General features: G+C 39.1%; 1 protein-coding gene across 2 annotated transcripts in view; it reads left to right on the forward strand.

The window, feature by feature from the left end:
* Positions 1-20,302, forward strand: part of RRP15 (ribosomal RNA processing 15 homolog) — a 54,190-nt gene extending 33,888 nt beyond the window's left edge. The window contains exon 5 of one of the 2 annotated variants that reach the window (XM_055581914.1): positions 14,477-14,849. In XM_055581914.1, the coding sequence (XP_055437889.1) occupies positions 14,477-14,542 (66 nt within the window). In that variant the 3' untranslated portion in view covers positions 14,543-14,849. Of the gene's footprint in view, positions 1-14,476; positions 14,850-19,782 lie in introns of those variants that run through there. The other variant, XM_055581913.1, reaches the window with a different exon arrangement.
* The last annotated feature ends 350 nt before the right edge of the window (positions 20,303-20,652 follow it).

Here is a 20,652-nt window from a genome sequence, read left to right on the forward strand (position 1 = left end):
TCTGCTAATTGGTTGTTAGATCTTCTGGATTGATCCTCTTATTCTCACGTTTTCCCCTCTAATTCTCTCTCTGACACCTTCTGGGGAAGTTCTTTGATTTCTAGCCCTTATGGTGAATTTTAAAAATATATGACTTCATATTTTTTATTTTTGAAGAACTCTTTTTTTGTTGTTTTGTTTTTGTTCTTGGGACCCTGTTATTTCACAAATGCACTGTCTGTTCTCTCTGGGGAATTAATTATAGCCATCTTAAATTTTTCTTTTTCTCTGCCTTGTTTTAATCTCTTCTGAGTTCATTCATGCTGTTTGTCTTGGTCTCACTCAGCAGTTGGAGGCCTTCCTTAGTACATGGTGAGCCTCACTGTCCATTCGTATTTAAGAGTAAAGAGGATGGATTGCACATTCCAACATGAGCCCAGAGTTTACTGGTTGGTGAGCTCAGCTGTGGAAGAGTCAAGGTTCTTTCATTGGGGAATGTCCAAATATCAGTTTTCTGTAGGACTTTCTTCTGGGAACTTATCTTTTCTAGAGAAGACTCTTAGCAATCTGCTGCCTATGTATGGGTTAAGAACTTGCTGCCAGTATTCTTGGAACAGGATATAGGAATAGTCTTTGGGGCTCCAGCATTCAGTATGAAGACTTTATTCAGTATAAGCTGTTTGTGTTAACCAGAGTTCTGGAGTCCAAGACCTCTCTGATTTAATTATCTTCAGGGAGTAAACTACTGTCTATGTTAGAGTCAGTCATTGCCTCCATAGGCTGGAGAGGGGACCTAGAGGTTGAATAGCCGCCTATTACACGGACTGTCAGCCAGTCTTCTGTTTTTATCACATGCTTTGCTCCCCACCTCTGCCCGTTTCTTCCAGTTTCTGAGCATGGATCCACTGGTTTTCACTTAAATGTCAATTTATTTTTCTGTTAATTGGTTGCTGCTACTCTATCTAGTTTTCATTCCCCCTCCAAATTAATTGGCTTATTGTGTTTACTCTTATTTTCTCTTCTGTGTTGTTTCCTTGTATGTTTATAACTTTATACCTTTATTTTAATTAAAGTTCTCCATAAAAATTGGAGATAAAATGCATGGCTGATGTTTAATTGGAAGACTTCCTTTTTATCTTGACAGCAAAAAGGTTGATCTTATCATATTAATAGAATTGTTGGTAGTCTTAAGTTGATTATAAGGTATTTCACAAATAGTAAACCTTGAAATTTTGATAATGGACATTTTAAGTGAAGTGAATGAATTAAAAAAAATACTTCCTAAAATTTTAGCCATATAAAGAAGGGATGCCCACAGAAAGCAGGTGTATATACCTCCTTTCTCTGGGTTTTTTTCTTCTTTGGAAACAATCTTTGTGATTATCTCTGTTCTTTTGAAAATCTTTAGATATTTAGATTCATCTTCTGGCACATGTGTGTTTAGCATTATTTCTTAGAAAATAAAGAAGGAAAGAGTGTATGTGTTTTAAAAATTTTGACTAGTCCGATAATTTTTGTTATCTAGTCTGAAAAACAGAATTACTAATTCATTTCTTTATAAGTCACATATCTGATTTATAAGTCTGTTTATGCACTATATACATCTACAGTTGACTTATCTCATGTTTTCATATTTACTGTTTTTGTGAGCTACAGCCTAGCTATTTAAACTCTGCTTATTTCATTTAAAACCATGATCTTCTTTAAGGCTTTTGGTACATAGATTGGAGTGCTTTTTGATACGTTCTAAAGACTGCCATTGATATCATTAGCTGTTTATCAGGACATTTTTCATCCTCTGATCCTGCTGAGTTGGATAATATTATTGCTCTTAGAGTTACCCCTGCCCCCGCCCCAATTATTTCGCGTGTAGTCATTATTCTGCAGAAGAGTACTTGGGAACTCGTGTTAGAAAGCCTTCCTTAGGGCAGAAAAGGTATAACTGCTCTTCCAAGATCATTTTTAGGGAAAGAGATTGTGAAATGGTTTGTAAGTATTTTAAAACATGTCACACAGATGTATTAAATTACATGTGAGTAATTAATTACTATACTCCTTGGAGGTAAGCTGGGGTACTGCGAAGTAAAGCAAAAAGATACTTGATGGGCTCATTTCAGAAGAGATAACAGTTAATGTTTATAAATCAAAAAAGCCTTCATTTGTGCTTGGGGCAGTTATTATTCTGAGTATTTTTCATCTCTTAAAAATGAGCTGTTTCTTCAGTTAAATATTTTTGTTTTCTTAATAATTTTGTATCTCTTTCATCATATTAAGCCAGGTCCTTTGTACAGAGGATGTATTAAAAGTTCCTAATATTGTAAAGCTTATGTGCAGAAATATATCACTTACTGGTGAGTTTGCTACACAGTATTCACTTCTCAGTAATGCCCCTTGTTTTCTCTATTCCCTATCATATTGTGATACAGCAAATCTTATTAAATATGGCAGACTTACTTTATTTTTATTCTTTATTTTATTAATTTTTTGTGAGATAGGGCTATGAAAAGGAGCATCATTAGTGAAAGTGAGAAAGCCTAAGAAAGGAGAGATTCTTACCTGAAAAAATAGAAATTTTGGATAAAGTATTGAATATCAAATTCAGTAGATGGAGGTTTGCTTCTTTGAATGAATCAGTCCACCAAATAGTTCATATAGAAACAAGAAGAGAAACCATTTGGAAAATTGATTTAGTATGTGTTCTAGGTAGTACAGATACTTGCTTATGAAATTAGAGTCTTAAATGTTGGAAAAGTTATGGTCACAAAGACCAAGTTTTCAGTGTTGCTGAAACCAGCCTATATTGAGACAGTCTTTGAAAACACTTAGAAGTAAGCATCAGAGAATGGTGCCATAATCAGTAGACGTTTTCCCTACTATTAATTCAAGGAAAAGGAGCTAGTGCATTTTGTTTTTACTTCATTGGTTAGGGAAAAATGAATTGCCAATCACTGTACTACTCTAAGGCGGAAAAGCCTAACAGTTTTCCAGTTTTTCACATTCTTTATACTTTTTTTTTTCCTCTTTTCTTCCTCCATAGAGGTTGGGATATAGGGTGTTTACTGATAGTTGAAAGTGAAAGTCGCTCAGTTGTGTCCGATTCTTTGCAATGGGGAGCTGGAAAAGGGGATTCTGAGGAAGTTGGGACCAGATTTTTTAGTCTTGTGCCTTTAGTTAAGGAATCTGGACTTTATCCTTTTGGCATTTGGGTGCCAGTTGTAATTTTTCATCAAGTAAGTGATGTGGTCAGAGTTGATTATTTTTAAGGAAAGGAAGGCTGAAGGATGTAAAACCTGTATTAAAGACCAACAAGTGGGAGGCTCTTGCGGTAATCAGAGAAGAGGGGAGAACTAAGGTTGTGTAAGATGGGGTGGGTCGGGGGGTGAATAGAAAAGAGGAAGCAGGCTTGAAAGGCAGTTTGGAGGTTGAGTGAGTCTGGGACTGACAGGATTTAGAAGGATGAAGGCGGAGGAGGGACTGTGAGGGTGACAGCTTGGGAAATTCAGAAATGGTGAGAGCTTTCACCAAATGGAGACTGTAAAAAGTGGAATGTGTCTGAGAGGTCAAGACTTATGGAGGCAGTGCCTGCTCCAGGTTGTAATCGGAAATGACATGGATGACAAGAAGCAATGATCAGGTTAAAAACATCAACTGTGGGGAGAGGCCCTGGGTTAGTGCAGGAAACATGACACAAAGAAGCAGGCAGCCTGGATAGCCATGTGTGTGTGTGTGTGTGTGTGGTGTGCGTGCATGTGTGTGTGTGGGCCAATTTTTCTGTCTCTGTAGGGTCCCAGGCACCCGGAGAACAATTAGCCAGTTTACACAGTCGGGGAATGTCAGTAGTATATTTTAGAAATGTTAACATTTTTAGGTTCAAATAAGTAATTGTCACCTATTTGGAGGGAATTCTTTAATCTAGAATCTATAAATCCCTCTGTTGGACCAAATAAATGAAGCCCTGTACCAGCCACATACCAACATATGGCAGGGCACACTGGCTGCTTCCTTGATGTTAACTTTGAGTGAATTTTTTTTTTTTTAACAAAGATTAAATTGTATTTAGGACACTCTGTTTAAGGAAGCAACAAAAACTTACATTTTGTGTAAGAAAGATTTGTTTTACGCCTTAAGGAAATAGTACCTTCTTATCCTCATTTCAGAACACGTACCCGTCTAGAGTGATCTGTTTTCCCAGTATGTTGAATAACCCAAGATTTTGGTAATTAGAGTTGCTCATGTTTTTCCATACCTTTAAAGTTGTGATTTTTCCTTTTGCTCTTTTCTTGAAAAGTTGACTGAAATTCATTCAGATTTCTTGGCATTTAAGTGCCTGTTTCCTTAAAGGTGGCATTGAAGCAAGCGTGATGCAATTTAAATCTGTAAGTCTCTTAAGGAGAATATATTGGCTGCTGTTAGGAGATCATTGACTAACTGTTACTTAGCACTCTTGAGTTACAGACTTTCTGCAAGGTTTTCATCTATTTGAAATTGCCAGTATGTCCATTTTGGCTTTTGTGATAATGAAACTACAATGATAATCTTGTAGTAAGTGCCAGCTAGTTTCTGTTAGAAAGTAGCTTCCCTAGTGATTGCAGGGCAGCAAATTTCGTCAAAATCAAGGGCAGAAATTATTAGAAGAGATAAGGTATTTACTTTTTTTCTGATTTTGTGATAGGAGCACAAACACAGATATGTGTCAAACACAGAGATAAGTTAGGGAACTCTATTTCTCGTAAATGGCAGCCATGTAATTTCTTCACAGCTAGATATTTAGTGGTGGGAATACTTTTGCAATACCTGGCTTCTTTGGTATCTTGGTAACTTAGACCTAGACTCTTAATTGCTGTGTACTTTTAAAATTGTGCATTCATGCTGGTTCCTAGACATCTTGAATTCCTACTCCCAAAGGAGAATGCCTTGGGAATGGAACGGAAGGACTCCTCACACACGTCCCCCAGTGGTCCCCCAGCAGTTTTCAGGCCTCAGGTTTGAAAAGGACTTGGGGGTGGGGATGTAGAGAAAGATGCTGTCCTTAAGTTGCCCCTACATTGCAAGGCAACAGTATTTTACTCTCACATAAAAGCTGCTCTAACAGGAATGTGTGGAATGCTAACTTTGTAAATAATTCAGCTTAATGTTTGTTTACTGAAAATGCCTAAATAGATTGGAGCTTAGACAAAAGAGGGACTTGGAGTTTGAAATGAGAATGCACGTGATTGTGCACACTGCTGTTGATGGGAACACTTTAAAGCCAGTTTCTCTTTGTACTCACTTCTTTTAAAATATGCTGTTTAATTTTGATGTAGGAAAAAAAAAATTTGATGTAGGCCGATTTCTAATGTGAACAGCAGTTGTAATCACAGTGAACTTAGGTTTGGCAGTGTGGTAACGTGGAGCATTGACGTGGGGAAAATACGGGTATAAGTGAAGAATATAATTATGGAGCTGCTGTGGAAATCTTTAGTTACTGTTAAAATAAAAATTAATAATGGTGCCGTACATATTCTGGCCCTCTTTGAAAAAATGTTCTATTTGAAGTTGCTGAAGTGGCTGCCTACATAAAATTTTCATCAATGAGATTGAGGCTTTTTTTTTTTTTTATTTAAATGTCCTGCATAAAGTATGTCTTGTAGCATGTGTTTGCACTTATGGTGCATTTTTAAAAATCAAAAGAATATTTTATTGTATCTCGCTAAAAATCATCGTTTCTGTGTTATAGGCAGTTGAGTATGTGTATGGGATGGATGGTGTATTATACATAGTGGCAGAGATGCCAGACTCCAGAGCCAGACCAACTGGCTTCCAAATACTTGGTCTACCACTTAGTGAAGAGAGGTTGCTTAGCCTCACCAAACCTCAGGTTTTTCCTCTGTTTGAGACAGTCATTCTAGGGGTTATCATCACCTCACAGAGATAACTGTGAGGGTCAAGTGAATTAGTATTTGTAAAGTGCTTAGAATTAGAACAGTGCTTAGTATCTGGTTAGCGCTATATAAACGTTTGCAACTGCATGTCATTATTAGAATGAGTTTCTTATATTCAGTTATTTTTTTCCTAACGAATAGTCAAAGATGAGTCTAAAGTTGGAAGCTAGTTTGAAGGGAAACTGTTGTTACTTCTGCTGAATTACAAGGTAGTCCAAAAATTACCCAATAATTGAATAAAAATTGTGTTTGGAAAATTGTCTATCATTTTGCACTTCCCTGGAGGCTCAGTGGTAAAGAACCCACCTGGGCAATGCAGGGAACACGGGTTCATTCCCTGGGTCGGGAAGATCCCCTGGAGAAGGTAATGGCAACCCACTCCAGCACTGACTGGGAGATCCCATGGACAGAGGAGCCTGGTGGGCTGCAGTCCACGGGGTTGCAAAGAGTCAGACACGACTTAAACAACAAAGCAACAACAATTCTCGTTTTAGGTGTATCTGGTTTACTAATGCGTAATTCTTAACAAAATAATAAAGCTAGATTTGAGGACCTAGAAATGTGTCCACTTTTTCTTACTCCTCACTTCAAGCTGTGGTTGAAATGTGTTACTTAAAAGATTTTTTTTTACCAGGGAGACTTTGATTTCTAAGTGTGTGCTTTCCTACTATTTGAGCATTCTCATCATTGTGAGCAAAGCACAGAGCATCATTAGAATATCACAGATGTCCTGAGTTGGGAGTTCTGTGTGTACATGACGACTCAAGGCATTTCTAGGTAGGAATTGTGGTAGCGGGGCTGGGAGGGGTCGTCCTATTGTTTGCGCCAGGTACTATGGAAGGTGTTTCTCTGTAATTATCACTCTAAGAAATACCAGAACTTCCATTTTAGAGTTGAGAAACCCAAAGTGAGGTTAAATGACCTGCCCCAGGTCCCACTGATAATAATGGACAGACTCTGGATCAAAACCCAGGCTATGTTGCTTCAGAACCCTCTTTAGCCGTCAGTGCCTGTGTGCTTAGAGTAGTGAGGTACTTTTTTAGAAGCAGAGCAGAAGACGGTCTCCGTCCGCTCACCTAGACAAGCTGGAAAGAAGGGGGCTGCCTGGCGAGCCAGTGTCACCTGCCCAGACTGGGCCAGGCGGTGAGCCAGGCAGCCTGCTGAGTTCTCCCGAGTCTCAGCTCCCTTCGCTGGTTGCATGGTAGCACTTGGAAATAACTCATTTTAAAATCTTATTCCTCAAAACTGCTAAGAAGGAAGCAAGATAAAATATTATCATAGTGAAACACTTCAGAATAATGAAATTCATTAAACTCATTTGGCAAATTCCTTAGGGAATTCCCTCATCATCCAGTGCCTAAGACTTTGTGCTTTTACTGCAGTGGGCCTGGGTTCACTTCCTGGTCAGGAAACTGAGATCTAGCTAGCCGTGCATTGTGGCCAAAGAAGAGAAAATTCTTTATAAGTTTACTGTTGGAATTGACTTTGCATTCATTTATCAAGAAATTTTGTAAAGTTATTGGATATCATTTAATCGTTTGCCTAATAGAAATTTTAGAATCCTTTTTTTTTTCCCCTCAGTCATTTTATAGAAGATTTTTAAACAGGAAAAAAGTATGAAAGACCACTATTTCTCTCACCTAGTTGCTAAAATTGTTAGCAGTTGTCCATGTGTTTATTTTATATAGCTGTCTGCCTATTCTCTCTCCATCTGGTTTTTGTTTGTTTGGGGTGACTACTTGAAGGTACTGTCTATACTGTCTCAGAGACTCTTTTTTTAAGAAAGAGCTTTATTGAGATACGATTCACATACCGCAAAATTCAAAGAATGCTTTTGAAACTTTGAGACCCAAAATCCAGTCAGGGTTCATGCCTTACATTTGGTTGTGTTAATCTTGTTTCCTCCCTCTTCTTCCTGACCAGTCCTCCTCATCCCATGCGTGCCCCCTCCCCCTTTAAGGAGACCCTATACAGAGAGAAACCAGTTGTCTTGAAGATGAATCCAGATTCTGAATTCGTCTGATGATTTTGTCATGATGTCTTCTACTAACTTGTTCCTCTGTGTCCTTTTTATGTAACCCTGAAGTTAGGGCTAAAGGTTAGGATTTAGGGTAGACTCTCGGCTTATTTCTGGAGAAGGCAATGGCACCCAACTCCAGTACTCTTGCCTGGAAAATCCCATGGATGGAGGAGCCTGGTGGGCTGCAGTCTGTGGGGTTGCTTAGAGTCAGACACGACCGAGTGACTTCACTTTCACTTTTCACTTTCATGCATTGGAGAAGGAAATGGCAACCCACTCCACTGTTCTTGCCTGGAGAATCCCAGGGATGGGGGAGCCTGGTGGGCTTCCGTCTATGGGGTCGCACAGAGTCGGACACGACTGAAGTGACTTAGCAGCAGCAGCAGCAGCTCGGCCTATTTCATAGGTGCGATACTTAAATGCTGTGTACTTCGTGTTGCATCACATCTCATATTAGTGACGGTGGTTTCTCATTTGGTTACAGTGGTAATAAATAGTCCCTTATTAAGGGTGCATGTCCCCCCTACAGTTATAAAGTCATTTCTGAGGTGTGTACTTTGAAAGGAACTAATATCTAGTTTACCTTTGCCTGTATATCTTTGCCTTTTAGCATCAGTTGATTATTCTTGCCTAAAACAGTTAATGTCATTTACAGAATGATGACTTTCTCCTTTAGTTTTTGTTTGTTTTTCTAGGACTGAATTTAAGTTCCTAAAGGTGGGGGCTAAGATTCCTTTCCCTTTAATTATTGCTTTTTGGAGTGAGAAGTTGGTTTAACAGTCATCTCCAGTTGTGGCGAGTGAACCTTCTTTCCCTCCCCTTTTGCGTTTTTTTTTTTTAATATCATGGACACAGGAGTTATTATTGTTCAGTCCTTTACAATCACTGTGCTTTTTGACACTTAAATTCACAAATGAGGTAATGGGAACCAGTGCATACTAACCCTCATGGCCTTTTGATGACCTCATTTTTCTTTGAGTGCTTTCTTGGTTTCTGGGACAGCAAGATGTCCCAGACTGAACCTTGAACTTCCTGTATCCCAGACTTGGAATCACCTATTTGTACAGGGAACTCTAGTGGGACAATACATTTATTTTAAAATCTTTTCTTGACTTCAGTAGATTGATATTACACATATTATCTACCAGATAAAACTTCATTTAGTTTGTATAGCTTTTCATGGTCTTACAAAGAACTTAAAAAATTAAAAAAAAATTTTTTTTGTTTGTTGATACCTTGTCTCATTAACTGCAGTGCTGGACTAGCAAGAATTCTCTGCATTCGGTTGCTGCAAGGGCCTTGATGGTTGCTCTTCTTCAAAAAAGAGAAGAATAGAGGGAGAATCATCATGTATTACATTTAAAAGACTGACAAGGAGTCTATTTGGTGGTAAAAGCAGCCATGTTTTTATAATCAGTGACCCATATGGCTGGCTGTGCATGTAATATGTGAGAGATGGGATATTTATTATCATCCCTCACATTTCAGAAGAGAGAGTTGTCAGGTCACATACTGTTTTAGCCCATTCAGACTGCTATACCGGGTTATCACAGACTGGGTGGCTTAAAAACAACAGACATTCATTTCTCACGGTGCTGGGGGCTGGGAGTCCAAGATTGGCGCTGGGAGATTTGGTGTCTGGAGAGGACACCTTTCCTTTATCATTAGAGGTGCCTTCTTGCTCTGTTCTCACACAGAAGAGAGGCTTATGTATGTTTGTGTCATTTAAGGTTTAAACAGTTTGTGATACTAAAACATTGGTATCTATTTTCTAGATAAATTCACAGCTCTGCTCATTTGTTATAAATCTGAATTCTCATTGATGTGTACTGTATAATGTAGCAGATAAAATAATGATGTACTTTAAGAGACTGGTGGAGTGTATTCTGAATATCTCACATTCCTAATTAAGTATGAAAATGAATAGAGGACTTGTGTCAAAAGACTCCTTGAGATGTTACGTTTGTCCTTTTAGGCAGTTTTGTCTACTTATTAGCAGTCCTTCAGAGATTATAAACAATGAAGAAAATCGGAGTTTCAGGAATGTTTCCTAAAATTTAATTCTGTGGAGCTGGATGGTTGCAAGTTAGAATAGAAGAAACCAGAAAGAGTCTTCGTTGAGCAAGGACATAAGGCAATGGCAACCCACTCCAGTACTCTTGCCTGGAAAATCCCATGGACGGAGGAGCCTGGTGGGCTGCAGTCCCTGGGGTCGCTAAGAGTCGGGCACAACTGAGCGACTTCACTTTCACTTTTCACTTTCATGCACTGGAAAAGGAAATGGCAACCCTCTCCAGTGTTCTTGCCTGGAGAATCCCAGGGATGGTGGAGCCTGGTGGGCTTCCGTCTATGGGGTCGCACAGAGTTGGACACGACTGAAGTGACTTAGCAGTAGCAGCAGCAGAGAATCTGGAAATTAAACAAAAAGTTAACAAAAATGAAGCTCAAGTGGGCTTGTTCCCAGAATCCCATCATAGTAAGACAGTTAAAAGAACTTAAAAAAAAAAAAAAAAGGGCCTGTGAAGGAAGGAGAAGGCAGAAATTGATCAAGACAGTTGTTCAGTTGATTAGTTTTGTCCAACTGTGAACTTGTGGACTGCAGCACACCAGGCTTCCCTGTCCTTCCCTATCTCTGGGAATTTGCTCAAACTCATGTCTGTTGAGTCGGTGATGCCATACAACCATCTCATCCTCTGTTGTCCCCTTCTCCTGCCCTCAATCTTTCCCAGCATCAGGGTCTTTCCCAGTGAGTTGGTTCTTTGCATCATGTGGCCAAAGGCTTGGAGCTTCAGCTTCAGCATCAGTGCTTCCAATGAGTATTTAGGATTGATTTCCTTTAGGATTCACTGGTTTGATCTTGCTGTCCAAGGGACTCTCAAGAGTCTTCCAGCACCACAGTTTGAAAACATCAGTTCTATGGTGCTCAGCCTTGTTTATGGTCCAACTCTCACATCCGTACATGACGACTGGAAAAACATAGCTTTCACTAGATGTTATTTTGTTGGCACAGTGATGTCTCTGCTTTTTAATGCACTATCTAGGTTTGTCATAGCTTTTCTTCCGAGGAGCAAGCTTCTTTTAATTTCATGGCTGCAGTCACCATCTGCAGTGATTTTGGAGCCCAAGAAAATAAAATCTGCCACTGTTTATACTTTTTCCCTATCTACTTGCCATGAAGTGATGGGACCAGATGCCATTTTCTTGGTGTTTGAATGTTAGTTTTAAGCCAGCTTTTTCACTCTCTTTGACTTTCATCAAGAGGCTCTTTAGTTGCTCTTCACTTGGGAATTGCTTATTAAGAATTCTTTGAGAATTAAAGAAAAGTTAAGTTTGCTTAGACATGGGATCTTCCATATAATCTTGAATCAGTAGGTTCTTCATTGAAATTCTCTTATATTCAAGATTGAAAATATTCAATTTTTATGATTCAACTTTCAATTCTTTAGTGGGATGTCACAGTGTCTTACACAGTTAGAAAATCATTGATGTTCTTACTCAAATGCTAAAGATTTGGGGCTATATTTTACTTCTGTTGATTTCTACCAGAATACATATTTTTAATATGAAGGGGTTTTTCGTATGCTCTTAATTTCATAGGCAGAACTTTAAGACAGGATCTGTCACCACCACCACCACCTCTCAATGCAGGAGGCTGCAAATAAGAAAAGAGTTTATTTGTTGAATCTTAAGAACTACAATTTGAGGGAGGCAGATTTGGATAATCCTGGAAGAGAAAGAGACAGGGACTTAACAAAAGTCACCTGCCGAGAATTGTGATAGACTGACTAAAGTCAGGGATTTGTCCTTAAGGAATCATGAGTTGTTTCAGGGTAGGAGGTCCAAGTAGATAAGACTCTGCTGTCATGAGTTTGTGGCAAGTGTCCTGAATGGCTTCTTCCGATCAGAAGGTCAGAGTCCATCCAGGCAGAGGTGTACATGAGTCATACTTCTCTAATGGCTTCTTGGCTCCGTTTTAGAGGGCTCTCTTAGCACACTACTGATTCCATTTTGATTGCCTTTCACACATGTAGGGGAGATTTTCTAACTACAGTTGTAAATCGCATTAAAAAAAATTGCAGCAGCAGAGGTATTAAGATGAATTTAGCCAGTGGTGTGAACCTTTTTTAGTTTAGGTGAAAATAAATTAAAATGAAAACATAACGGTCTTCTTAGGGGAAGCAATGAAATCAGCTGTCGCTGATGGCTAAATATAGATATGATTATCATGTTTATTTTTTTAGGATTTGACTTAATTTTTCCCCCTTCAAAACTGAAATGAGTTCAGGCTCTTAATTATTTGATATTAGACTAATGAATCATTCCAAAATTCTGTTCTCCGTTTTCCTTTTCAGTAGCTGCCAGTATCTGTGTTTGATCCTTGAAATGGAAGCTGATTAACATTTTGAAGGGTTGTCTTCATCTTCAAAATCAACACCGACTGCTTCTGTATGATCTTGATTAAATGTTTGCACAGAGCCAGGCCAGTGAGGGTGGGGCCTATTTTGTTTCCATGTGTCATATGGTTTTCATTAAGTTTTTGCATTTAAGTCAGTTTTATTTTTCAGTTGATGTAGGCACAGAGAGTTGTCCTGTAGGTTGCTGTAGGTCATTGAGTCATTGTTGCCTTGCAGTAAATCTGACAGACTTCATAAGCTGGTACATTTTGATCAGTCAACACAACTTCATCTGACAGAGGTAAATATCTGAGTCTCATGTATACAGTTTGGATGCTTGTCTCTTAACTTTATATTTATATCAAGGTGAAGAATGGGAAGTACATTTAGTTTCTTCCCAATCTTAGGCCTCTATCTGAACCTTCTCACTGGTAGCGCTGTTGTAGTCAGCGGTAAACCAGTAATTCAGATCCAGAACTCGCTGGGTTTTTTATTCCTGTTGTAATCGTAATACACCAGTTTGCCATTGCTTCTGTTTTACACACAAAACAAAAACTTTTAATTCTCATGATGTCTCAAAAGTTAATGAAATCTCTCTAGCGATTGGACTTCCCTGGTGGCTCAGTGGTAAAGAATCTGCCTGCCGATACAGGAGATGAGAGTTCGATCCCTGTATCAGGAAGATCCTTTGGAGAAGGAAATGGCAACCCACTCCAGTGGGAAATCCCATGGACAGAGGAGCCTGATGAGCTATAGTCCATGGGGGTCACACAGAGTCAGACATGACTCAGTGATTGAACAACAACAGTATCTAGGGATCACCTTAGGCAACTTTTACCAATGAAGGACACATTTGGAATTTGCCTCACACTTTTTCTCTTTCTCTTAATCTCTGATCCACCTTTTCTTTGTGGGTGCTCCATTTTTTTAAGGAAGTTTTATGCTTAATGGAAAGCCATCTTTATAGAAAAGATCCAGTAAGTTGCAATTATGTATATTTGTTGTGTGAGATAACTTGCCCAACTTCTGACTTTCATAGAAATTAACTTAAAGTGTGCTTCAGTTCTCAGTGTATTTTAGTACTCATTCTACTGTGTAATTTTTAGGTTATAACAGATGATTTAGTAGTATATTGTGTTCATGTGTGGTGTTGGAGAAGACTCTTGAGAGTCCCTTATGCAAGGAGATCCAACCAGTCCATCCTAAAGGAAATCAGTCCTGAATATTCATTGGAAGGACTGTTGTTGAAGCTGAAACTCCAATACTTTGGGCCACCTGATGCAAAGAGCTGACTCATTTGAAAAGACCCTGATGCTGGGAAAGACTGAAGGCAGGAGGAGAAGGGGATGACAGAGGATGAGATCGTTGGTTCCTTTTCTCCTTTGTCTTTCACTTCTCTTCTTTTCACAGTTATTTGTAAGACCTCCTCAGACAACCGTTTTGCCTTTTTGCATTTCTTTTTCTTGGCGATGGTCTTGATCACTGCCTCCTATACAGTGTCACAAACCTCCCATAGTTCTTCAGGCACTCTGTCAGATCTAATCCCTTGAATCTTTTTGTCACTTCCACTGTATAATCGTAAGGGATTTGATTTAGGTCATACCTGAATGGTCAAGTGGTTTTCCCTACTTTTCAATTGAAGTCTGAATTTTGCAATAAGGAATTCATGATCTGAGCCACAATCAGCCCTTGGTCTTGTTTTTGCTGACTGTATAGACCTTTCCATCTTCAGTTGCAAGGAATGTAATCAGTCTGATTTCGGTATTGACCACCTGGTAATGTCCATGTGTAGACATTGTGTTTTTAGAAGAGGGTGTTTGCTATGACTGGTGTGCTGTCTTGGCAAAATTCTATTAACCTTTGCCCTGCTTCATTCTGTATTCCAAAGCCAAATTTGCCTGTTACTCCAGGTATCTCTTGATGTCCTACTTTTGCATTCCAATCCCCTATGATGAAAAGGACATCTTTTTTTGATGTTAGTTCTAGAAGGTCTTGTAAGTCATCATAGAACTGTTCAACTTCAGCTTCTTTGGCATTAGTGGTTGGGGTATATGTTCAACTTCAGCTTCTTCAGCATTAGTGGTTGGGGCATAGACTTGGATTACTGGGATACTGAATGGTTTGCCTTGGAAATGAACAGAGATCATTCTGTTGTTTTTGAGATTGCACCCATGTATACTGCTCAGCTGGTTGAGAATCCACCTGCAATGCTGGAGACCTGGGTTTGATCCCTGCATTGAGAAGATCCCCTGGTGAAGGAAACAGCTACCCACTCCAGTATTCTGGCCTGGAGAATTCCATGGACTGTATGGTACATAGGGTCACAAAGAGTTGGACACGACGGAGCGACTTTCATCATCTTCCATAGTGCCCTGTGTAGTGGTGCTAGGAAAACTGGACAGCCCGGTTGAAAAGAATGAAATTAAAACACTTCCTAATGCCATACACAAAGATAAACTCAAAATGGATTAAAGACCTAAATGTAAGACCAGAAACTATAAAACAGAGGAAAACATAGGCAGAATCCTCGATGACATAAATCAAAGCAAGATCTTCTGTGACCCTTCTCCTAGAATAATGGAAATAAAAACAAAAATAAACAAGTGGGATGTAATTAAACTTGAAGGCTTTTGCACAGCAAAAGAAATTACAAACAAGGTGAAAAGGAAACCCTCAGAATGGGAGAAAATAATAGCAAGGGAACCAACTGACAGAGAATTAATTTACAAAATATACAAGCAGATCATACAACTCAATACTGGAGAAACAAACCGCCCCATCAAAAAGTGGGAAAAAAAGACCTGAACAGACATTTCTCCAAAGAAGACATACAAGTGGCTAACAAACACATGAAAAGATGCTCAACATCACTCATTATGAGAGAAATGCAAATTAAAACTACATTGAGATACCACCACACATCAGTCAGAATGACCATCATCAAAAAGTCTACAAACAAATTCTGGAGAGGGTGCGGGGAAAAGGGAACCCTCTTGTGTTGCTGGTAAAAGTCAAATGCTGGAGAGGGTGTGGAGAAAAGGGAACCTTCTTGCATAGCTGGTGGGAATGTAAGTTGATACTCCCACTATTTTGGTAAAGCATATGAAACTCCAGGAGCAGGGGATGGGATGGGCTTCAGGCCATGGGGTCACAAAGAGTGGGACTCGACTTAGTGACTGAACAACAGCAGCACCCCCGGGGCTTTTGTCTTCCTTGAGGGCGCTGTTCACCAGGCTTTCCTCACTGCTTGACTAGGCACTGTGCTGGAGTCTTCCAGAATGTTTGTCCAGTTATCTTTTTCTAATGTTTTCCATTACTTTTTTCTTTCTGCTCTATTTTTTGCATGATTTCCTTAGCTTTGTCTTCTCACCTTTATACTTTTTTTTTTTTTTTTAGCCATCATGCTTTTATTTCTAAGCTCTTTGTTAGTCTCTCAATGTTTCTTTTTTAAAATAGCAACTGTTCTCATTTTGTAGTTACAATATAATCTCCTAACTCTTCAGGGATATTAATGATATTTTCCCTTAAGTTTTTTTTTTTTAATTTGAATACTTTATTTTTCTTAGAAGTTGCTTTTTAAATGTTTGTTTATATTATTCTTCCTCTTCTTTTTGATAAATCTTATTTGTTCATGATTAGAACAAATTACTCCTAGAAAAGTTGATTGGATGCTCTGAATATGTGGAGTTTGTCCACATGACATGTGAGCTTTAATGTAGCCTTCTCTTAGTGTGTTATTTAATAGTCACTGGTTAGATTTTCTATGGAGTGTTCCTGATCTCCTCCCTGGAGGAAACAGCTCTGGCTGCTAGCATTTTGGGAGTCCACCATGGGAATGGCAGGACTCCTTATTGGAGATGAAGCGTGTGTGCTTGTGTGGAACTGAATCCCTGGTTTTGATACCGCCCCATGCTTTGTTCTGGGCTAGCCCCTTACCCCTCCAGAGGTTAAACCTCTAGTCTTCTGCCAGGGGAGTGGGGAGGCGAATCCAGGGGGAACAATCTGATTGTTTCTCAGTCTAACTTTCACCCAGTTCTCTTAATCTTGATTCCTTGTTTCTCAATCTAACTTTCACCCATTTCTCTTTATCTTGATTCCTCCGTTCTATCCTTACGTGCAAAAGTACCAGAACTGCCCATTCCTAGGTTTTGTTTTTTTTACCCCTGAAAAGTCTGCAGGGTGAGTTGGGTTAGTTGTCAGACTGACAGTTGGAGTTGTAGGATTTACCTTCCTTGGCTTTGCCAAGACATGATCCATCTGCTTCCACCTTCTAAAATCGTGTTGCTGTTTTCTCTTTGGATCTTGTCCTCATGGATTGAGCTTCCCAGGTGGCACAGTGGTAAAAAAATCCACCTGCCAAGGCAGGAGACACAGGTTTGATCCCTGGGTCAGGAAGATCCCCTGGAGAAGGAAATGGCAACCCACTCCAGTACTCTTGCCTCTGGGAAATCCCATGGACAGAGGAGCCTGGCGGGTTACACTCCATGGGGTTGCAGAGTGTCCAATGGGCTGGAGAATTCCATGGACTGTATATAGTCCATGGAGTCGCAAAGGGCCAGATATGACTGCGTGACTTTCACTTTGCTAGTGACTAAACTTGAGTAATTAACTTGGCAGAGGTGTTACAGTTAATGGTTCAAAGTGGATCTCTGTTCATTGGGAACAGCTCTGGCTTATTTAAGTAAGGTGAGATTGGCAGAGAAAACTTGAGCTGACTCAGGGAAAATGGCCTTTTATTCAGGTAAGTAACTGAATCTAACAGAAGCAGAAGTCGTTTAGGAATGTGGGTTTGGTCCTATAGAGATGAGGAATGGAGGCGTGTTGGCGTCCTCCAGGAGCAGCGTTATAAACTGCCTTTCTGCTTTGTCGCCCTCTGTCAGTGGCGGCACAGAAAGCATTGGAACTGTCCTGTGGTTGGGTTTTTAACCAACACAGATGTCTCTTGTTGCTTCATGCTGGTTAAATTATAGTACAGAGTGTACTGTTTGATTCACTAAGTCAGTTCTGAAAACTTTTTCACATTTATATGCTCTTCAGTCTTCGGGGTCTATTTAGGGAAAAGCTTTGACGAGTAAGCCAAAAGGACATTTTTTCCTGTTTGTGATAGCATCCTTTTTTTTAAAAAAAAAAATTACCATTATTATTATTATTATTGTTTTAGGGCTATATTTTTTTAAATTAAAAAAAAAATGGCTTCAGAATTAGATAAGTAATCTCTTAACCCTGTAAGTGTTTTTAACATCTTTTCTCCTAATAATTGCTTTTTATAGGTTAATAGGCTCCCATAAAGTAACTGTTTTCTCTAACCAAATGGGTTCTTGTATATTTAGATATTGTCCCCACATTGTTTATTTCTGTGCATGGAGTAAGTAGAAAAGCACAGACTGTTAGCTCCATGAAGACAGGGACTTTGTTTTGTTCATCTCTCTTTCTCACACTCGGGACAGTGTTTGATAGGCAGTTCTCAGTGAATATTTGTGGAATGAAGAAACTAATTCAGCCTCCTGCACTACTTAATTAATGCCACAAGGTGGTACTGTTGTACCGTGAAATAAAAGGCTGTAATTCTCAGACTCTCTTGCATGGTTTTATATAAATCCTATGAATAAACAAAATGAATTGACTGCCATTATGTTTATTGCCTGGTTCAGTTATTTATGGTTTTAGCGTGTGACTAGTCTTTTGAGTCCATGATTTGGGGAGGCAGTGAGATCATAACTTATATAAAATTTGGTCCAGATTTTTATCAAATTTTAAATGTGAGAGCATCTATAAACACCTAGCACAGTATCAGGTTAGTTTCATTTTTCACTCTTTCAATTAATTTTGGATTAAAATACCATGTTAAAAATTTCTCTGTTAAAATAATTTGCCAAATGTTTTCTAATAGGTTATCACTGACTGTGAAATAATATTTTGTAAGTCTGTTTTGATTGTCAGAAGATTTAAAAAATTGATCCCAAACCTAGATTTTACTATATCACCACAAACAATGCCCCCCGCCGCCCCCGCCCCCGCGCCCCCCACACACTGCAGATAAAAAATATAATTCTGCCTCCGTGGTTCTTGTATGATCAGATCAGTTGCTCAGTCGTGTCCGACTCTTTGCGACCCCATGAATCACAGCACGCCAGGCCTCCCTGTCCATCACCAACTCCCGGAGTTCACTCAGACTCACGTCCATCGAGTCAGTGATGCCATCCAGCCATCTCATCCTCTGTCATCCCCTTCTCCTTTTGCCCCCCGATCTCTCCCAGCATCAGGGTCTTTTCCAATGAGTCAACTCTTGGCATGAGGTGGCCAAAGTACTGGAGTTTCAGCTGTAGCATCATTCCTTCCAAAGAAATCCCAGGGCTGATCTCCTTCAGAATGGACTGGTTGGATCTCCTTGCAGTCCAAGGGACTCTCAAGAGTCTTGTCCAACACCACAGTTCAAAAGCATCAATTCTTCGTCGCTCAGCCTTCTTCACAGTCCAACTCTCACATCCATACATGACCCCAGGAAAAACCATAGCCTTGACTAGACGAACATTTGTTGGCAAAGTAATGTCTCTGCTTTTGAATATGCTGTCTAGGTTGGTCATAACTTTCCTTCCAAAGAGTAAGTGTCTTTTAATTTCATGGCTGCAATCACCATCTGCAGTGATTTTGGAGCCCAGAAAAATAAAGTCTGACACTGTTTCCACTGTTTCCCCATCTATTTCCCATGAAGTGATGGGACCAGATGCCATGACCTTCGTTTTCTGAATGTTGAGCTTTAAGCCAACTTTTTCACTCTCCATTTTCACTTTCATCAAGAGGCTTTTTAGTTCCTCTTCACTTTCTGCCGTAAGGGTGGTGTCATCTGCATATCTGAGGTTATTAATATTTCTCCCGGCAATCTTGATTCCAGCTTGTGTTTCTTCCACTCCAGCGTTTCTCATGATGTACCCTGCATATAAGTTAAATAAGCAGGGTGACAATATACAGCCTTGACGTACTCCTTTTCCTATTTGGAACCAGTCTGTTGTTCCATGTCCAGTTCTAACTGTTGCTTCCTGACCTGCATACAAATTTCTCAAGAGGCAGATCAGGTGGTCTGGTATTCCCATCTCTTTCAGAATTTTCCACAGTTATTTTGATCCACACAGTCAAAGGCTTTGGCATAGTCAATAAAGCAGAAATAGATGCTTTTCTGGAACTCGCTTGCTTTTTTGATGATCCAGCGGATGTTGGCAATTTGATCTCTGGTTCCTCTGCTTTTTCTAAAACCAGCTTGAACATCTTGTATGAGGCTCACATTTTTTAACACAGTACTACATATTTATGTGTATATGATCATAATGCATACAGTTAATCTATCATTTGTTTTGGTTTCACTCCTATTATAAAACCAAGTGTTGACAGGTTTGTTTTGTAGCCTAGAATTCTAAAATTTCCTTATGGTGAAATTGACTTTTGAATATTTTGATCATGTACTTTCCCTTAGACTGAAGCAAAATCAGAAGAGGGCCCAGGATGGACGATCTTGCGTGATGATTTCATGATGGGAGCATCCATGAAAGACTGGGACAAAGAAAGTGATGGACCAGACGACAGCAGACCGGGGTGTGGAAGTGACTCTGACACATAACGCTGTATAAGAAACGCAGTTTACATTTTGTTTTTCCTGGAAAAATAGTTCATACTCTGAAGGTTGGGAAATTATAAAGGTTGCATTTGCAAGAAAGCCAAAAGACTTTCATTATTACCAACTTTGGTGTTTTCTTTTTTCATGTAAACTTTGTTAAAATTATATTTCAAATCTTATATGATTTTAAGCATTGTTCCTTAGAACATTTGTAAAAAGAAATATTTCTCCTTGAGAGGTGCATTTTGCTAGGTTCACTATAGGTTTACATATTGCTCTTGGATATTGGTATTTCAGCTGTCACCGGTGTTTGTGGAAATGCAACATCAATTTATAATTAAAATGAACTCCTTGATGTTAGTGTTTTTAAGCCTCTAACTTACAGACCTGAATATGTATATTTTTTGTGGGAAAGGGTGGGTGGTGGTTTTGGTGAGGTATTAAGAAAACCTATGTATTAATAACAAAATTTTTAAATCATAGCATTTCTGATTTGGGGTAATGATTTTATTTATAGATACTCTGGCAAATAATGATTTAAGAAGTATCAAATTTCTACTTATATATTGCCTTTTATATGCTAAGTAAGGTATATAAATAATGACTTAGATTTATTTTAAATGTTGTTTATTTTTGTATGAGAGATTTACTGAGGTGGAAATTCTCATATTTAACTTACACAGTGAGGCATAATTTCTTAGGAAGTATATTTGACATGTTCTAGTTTCT

This window comes from Bubalus kerabau, chromosome 5 (genome assembly GCF_029407905.1).
Source record: "Bubalus kerabau isolate K-KA32 ecotype Philippines breed swamp buffalo chromosome 5, PCC_UOA_SB_1v2, whole genome shotgun sequence".
Classification (NCBI taxonomy): domain Eukaryota; kingdom Metazoa; phylum Chordata; class Mammalia; order Artiodactyla; family Bovidae; genus Bubalus; species Bubalus kerabau.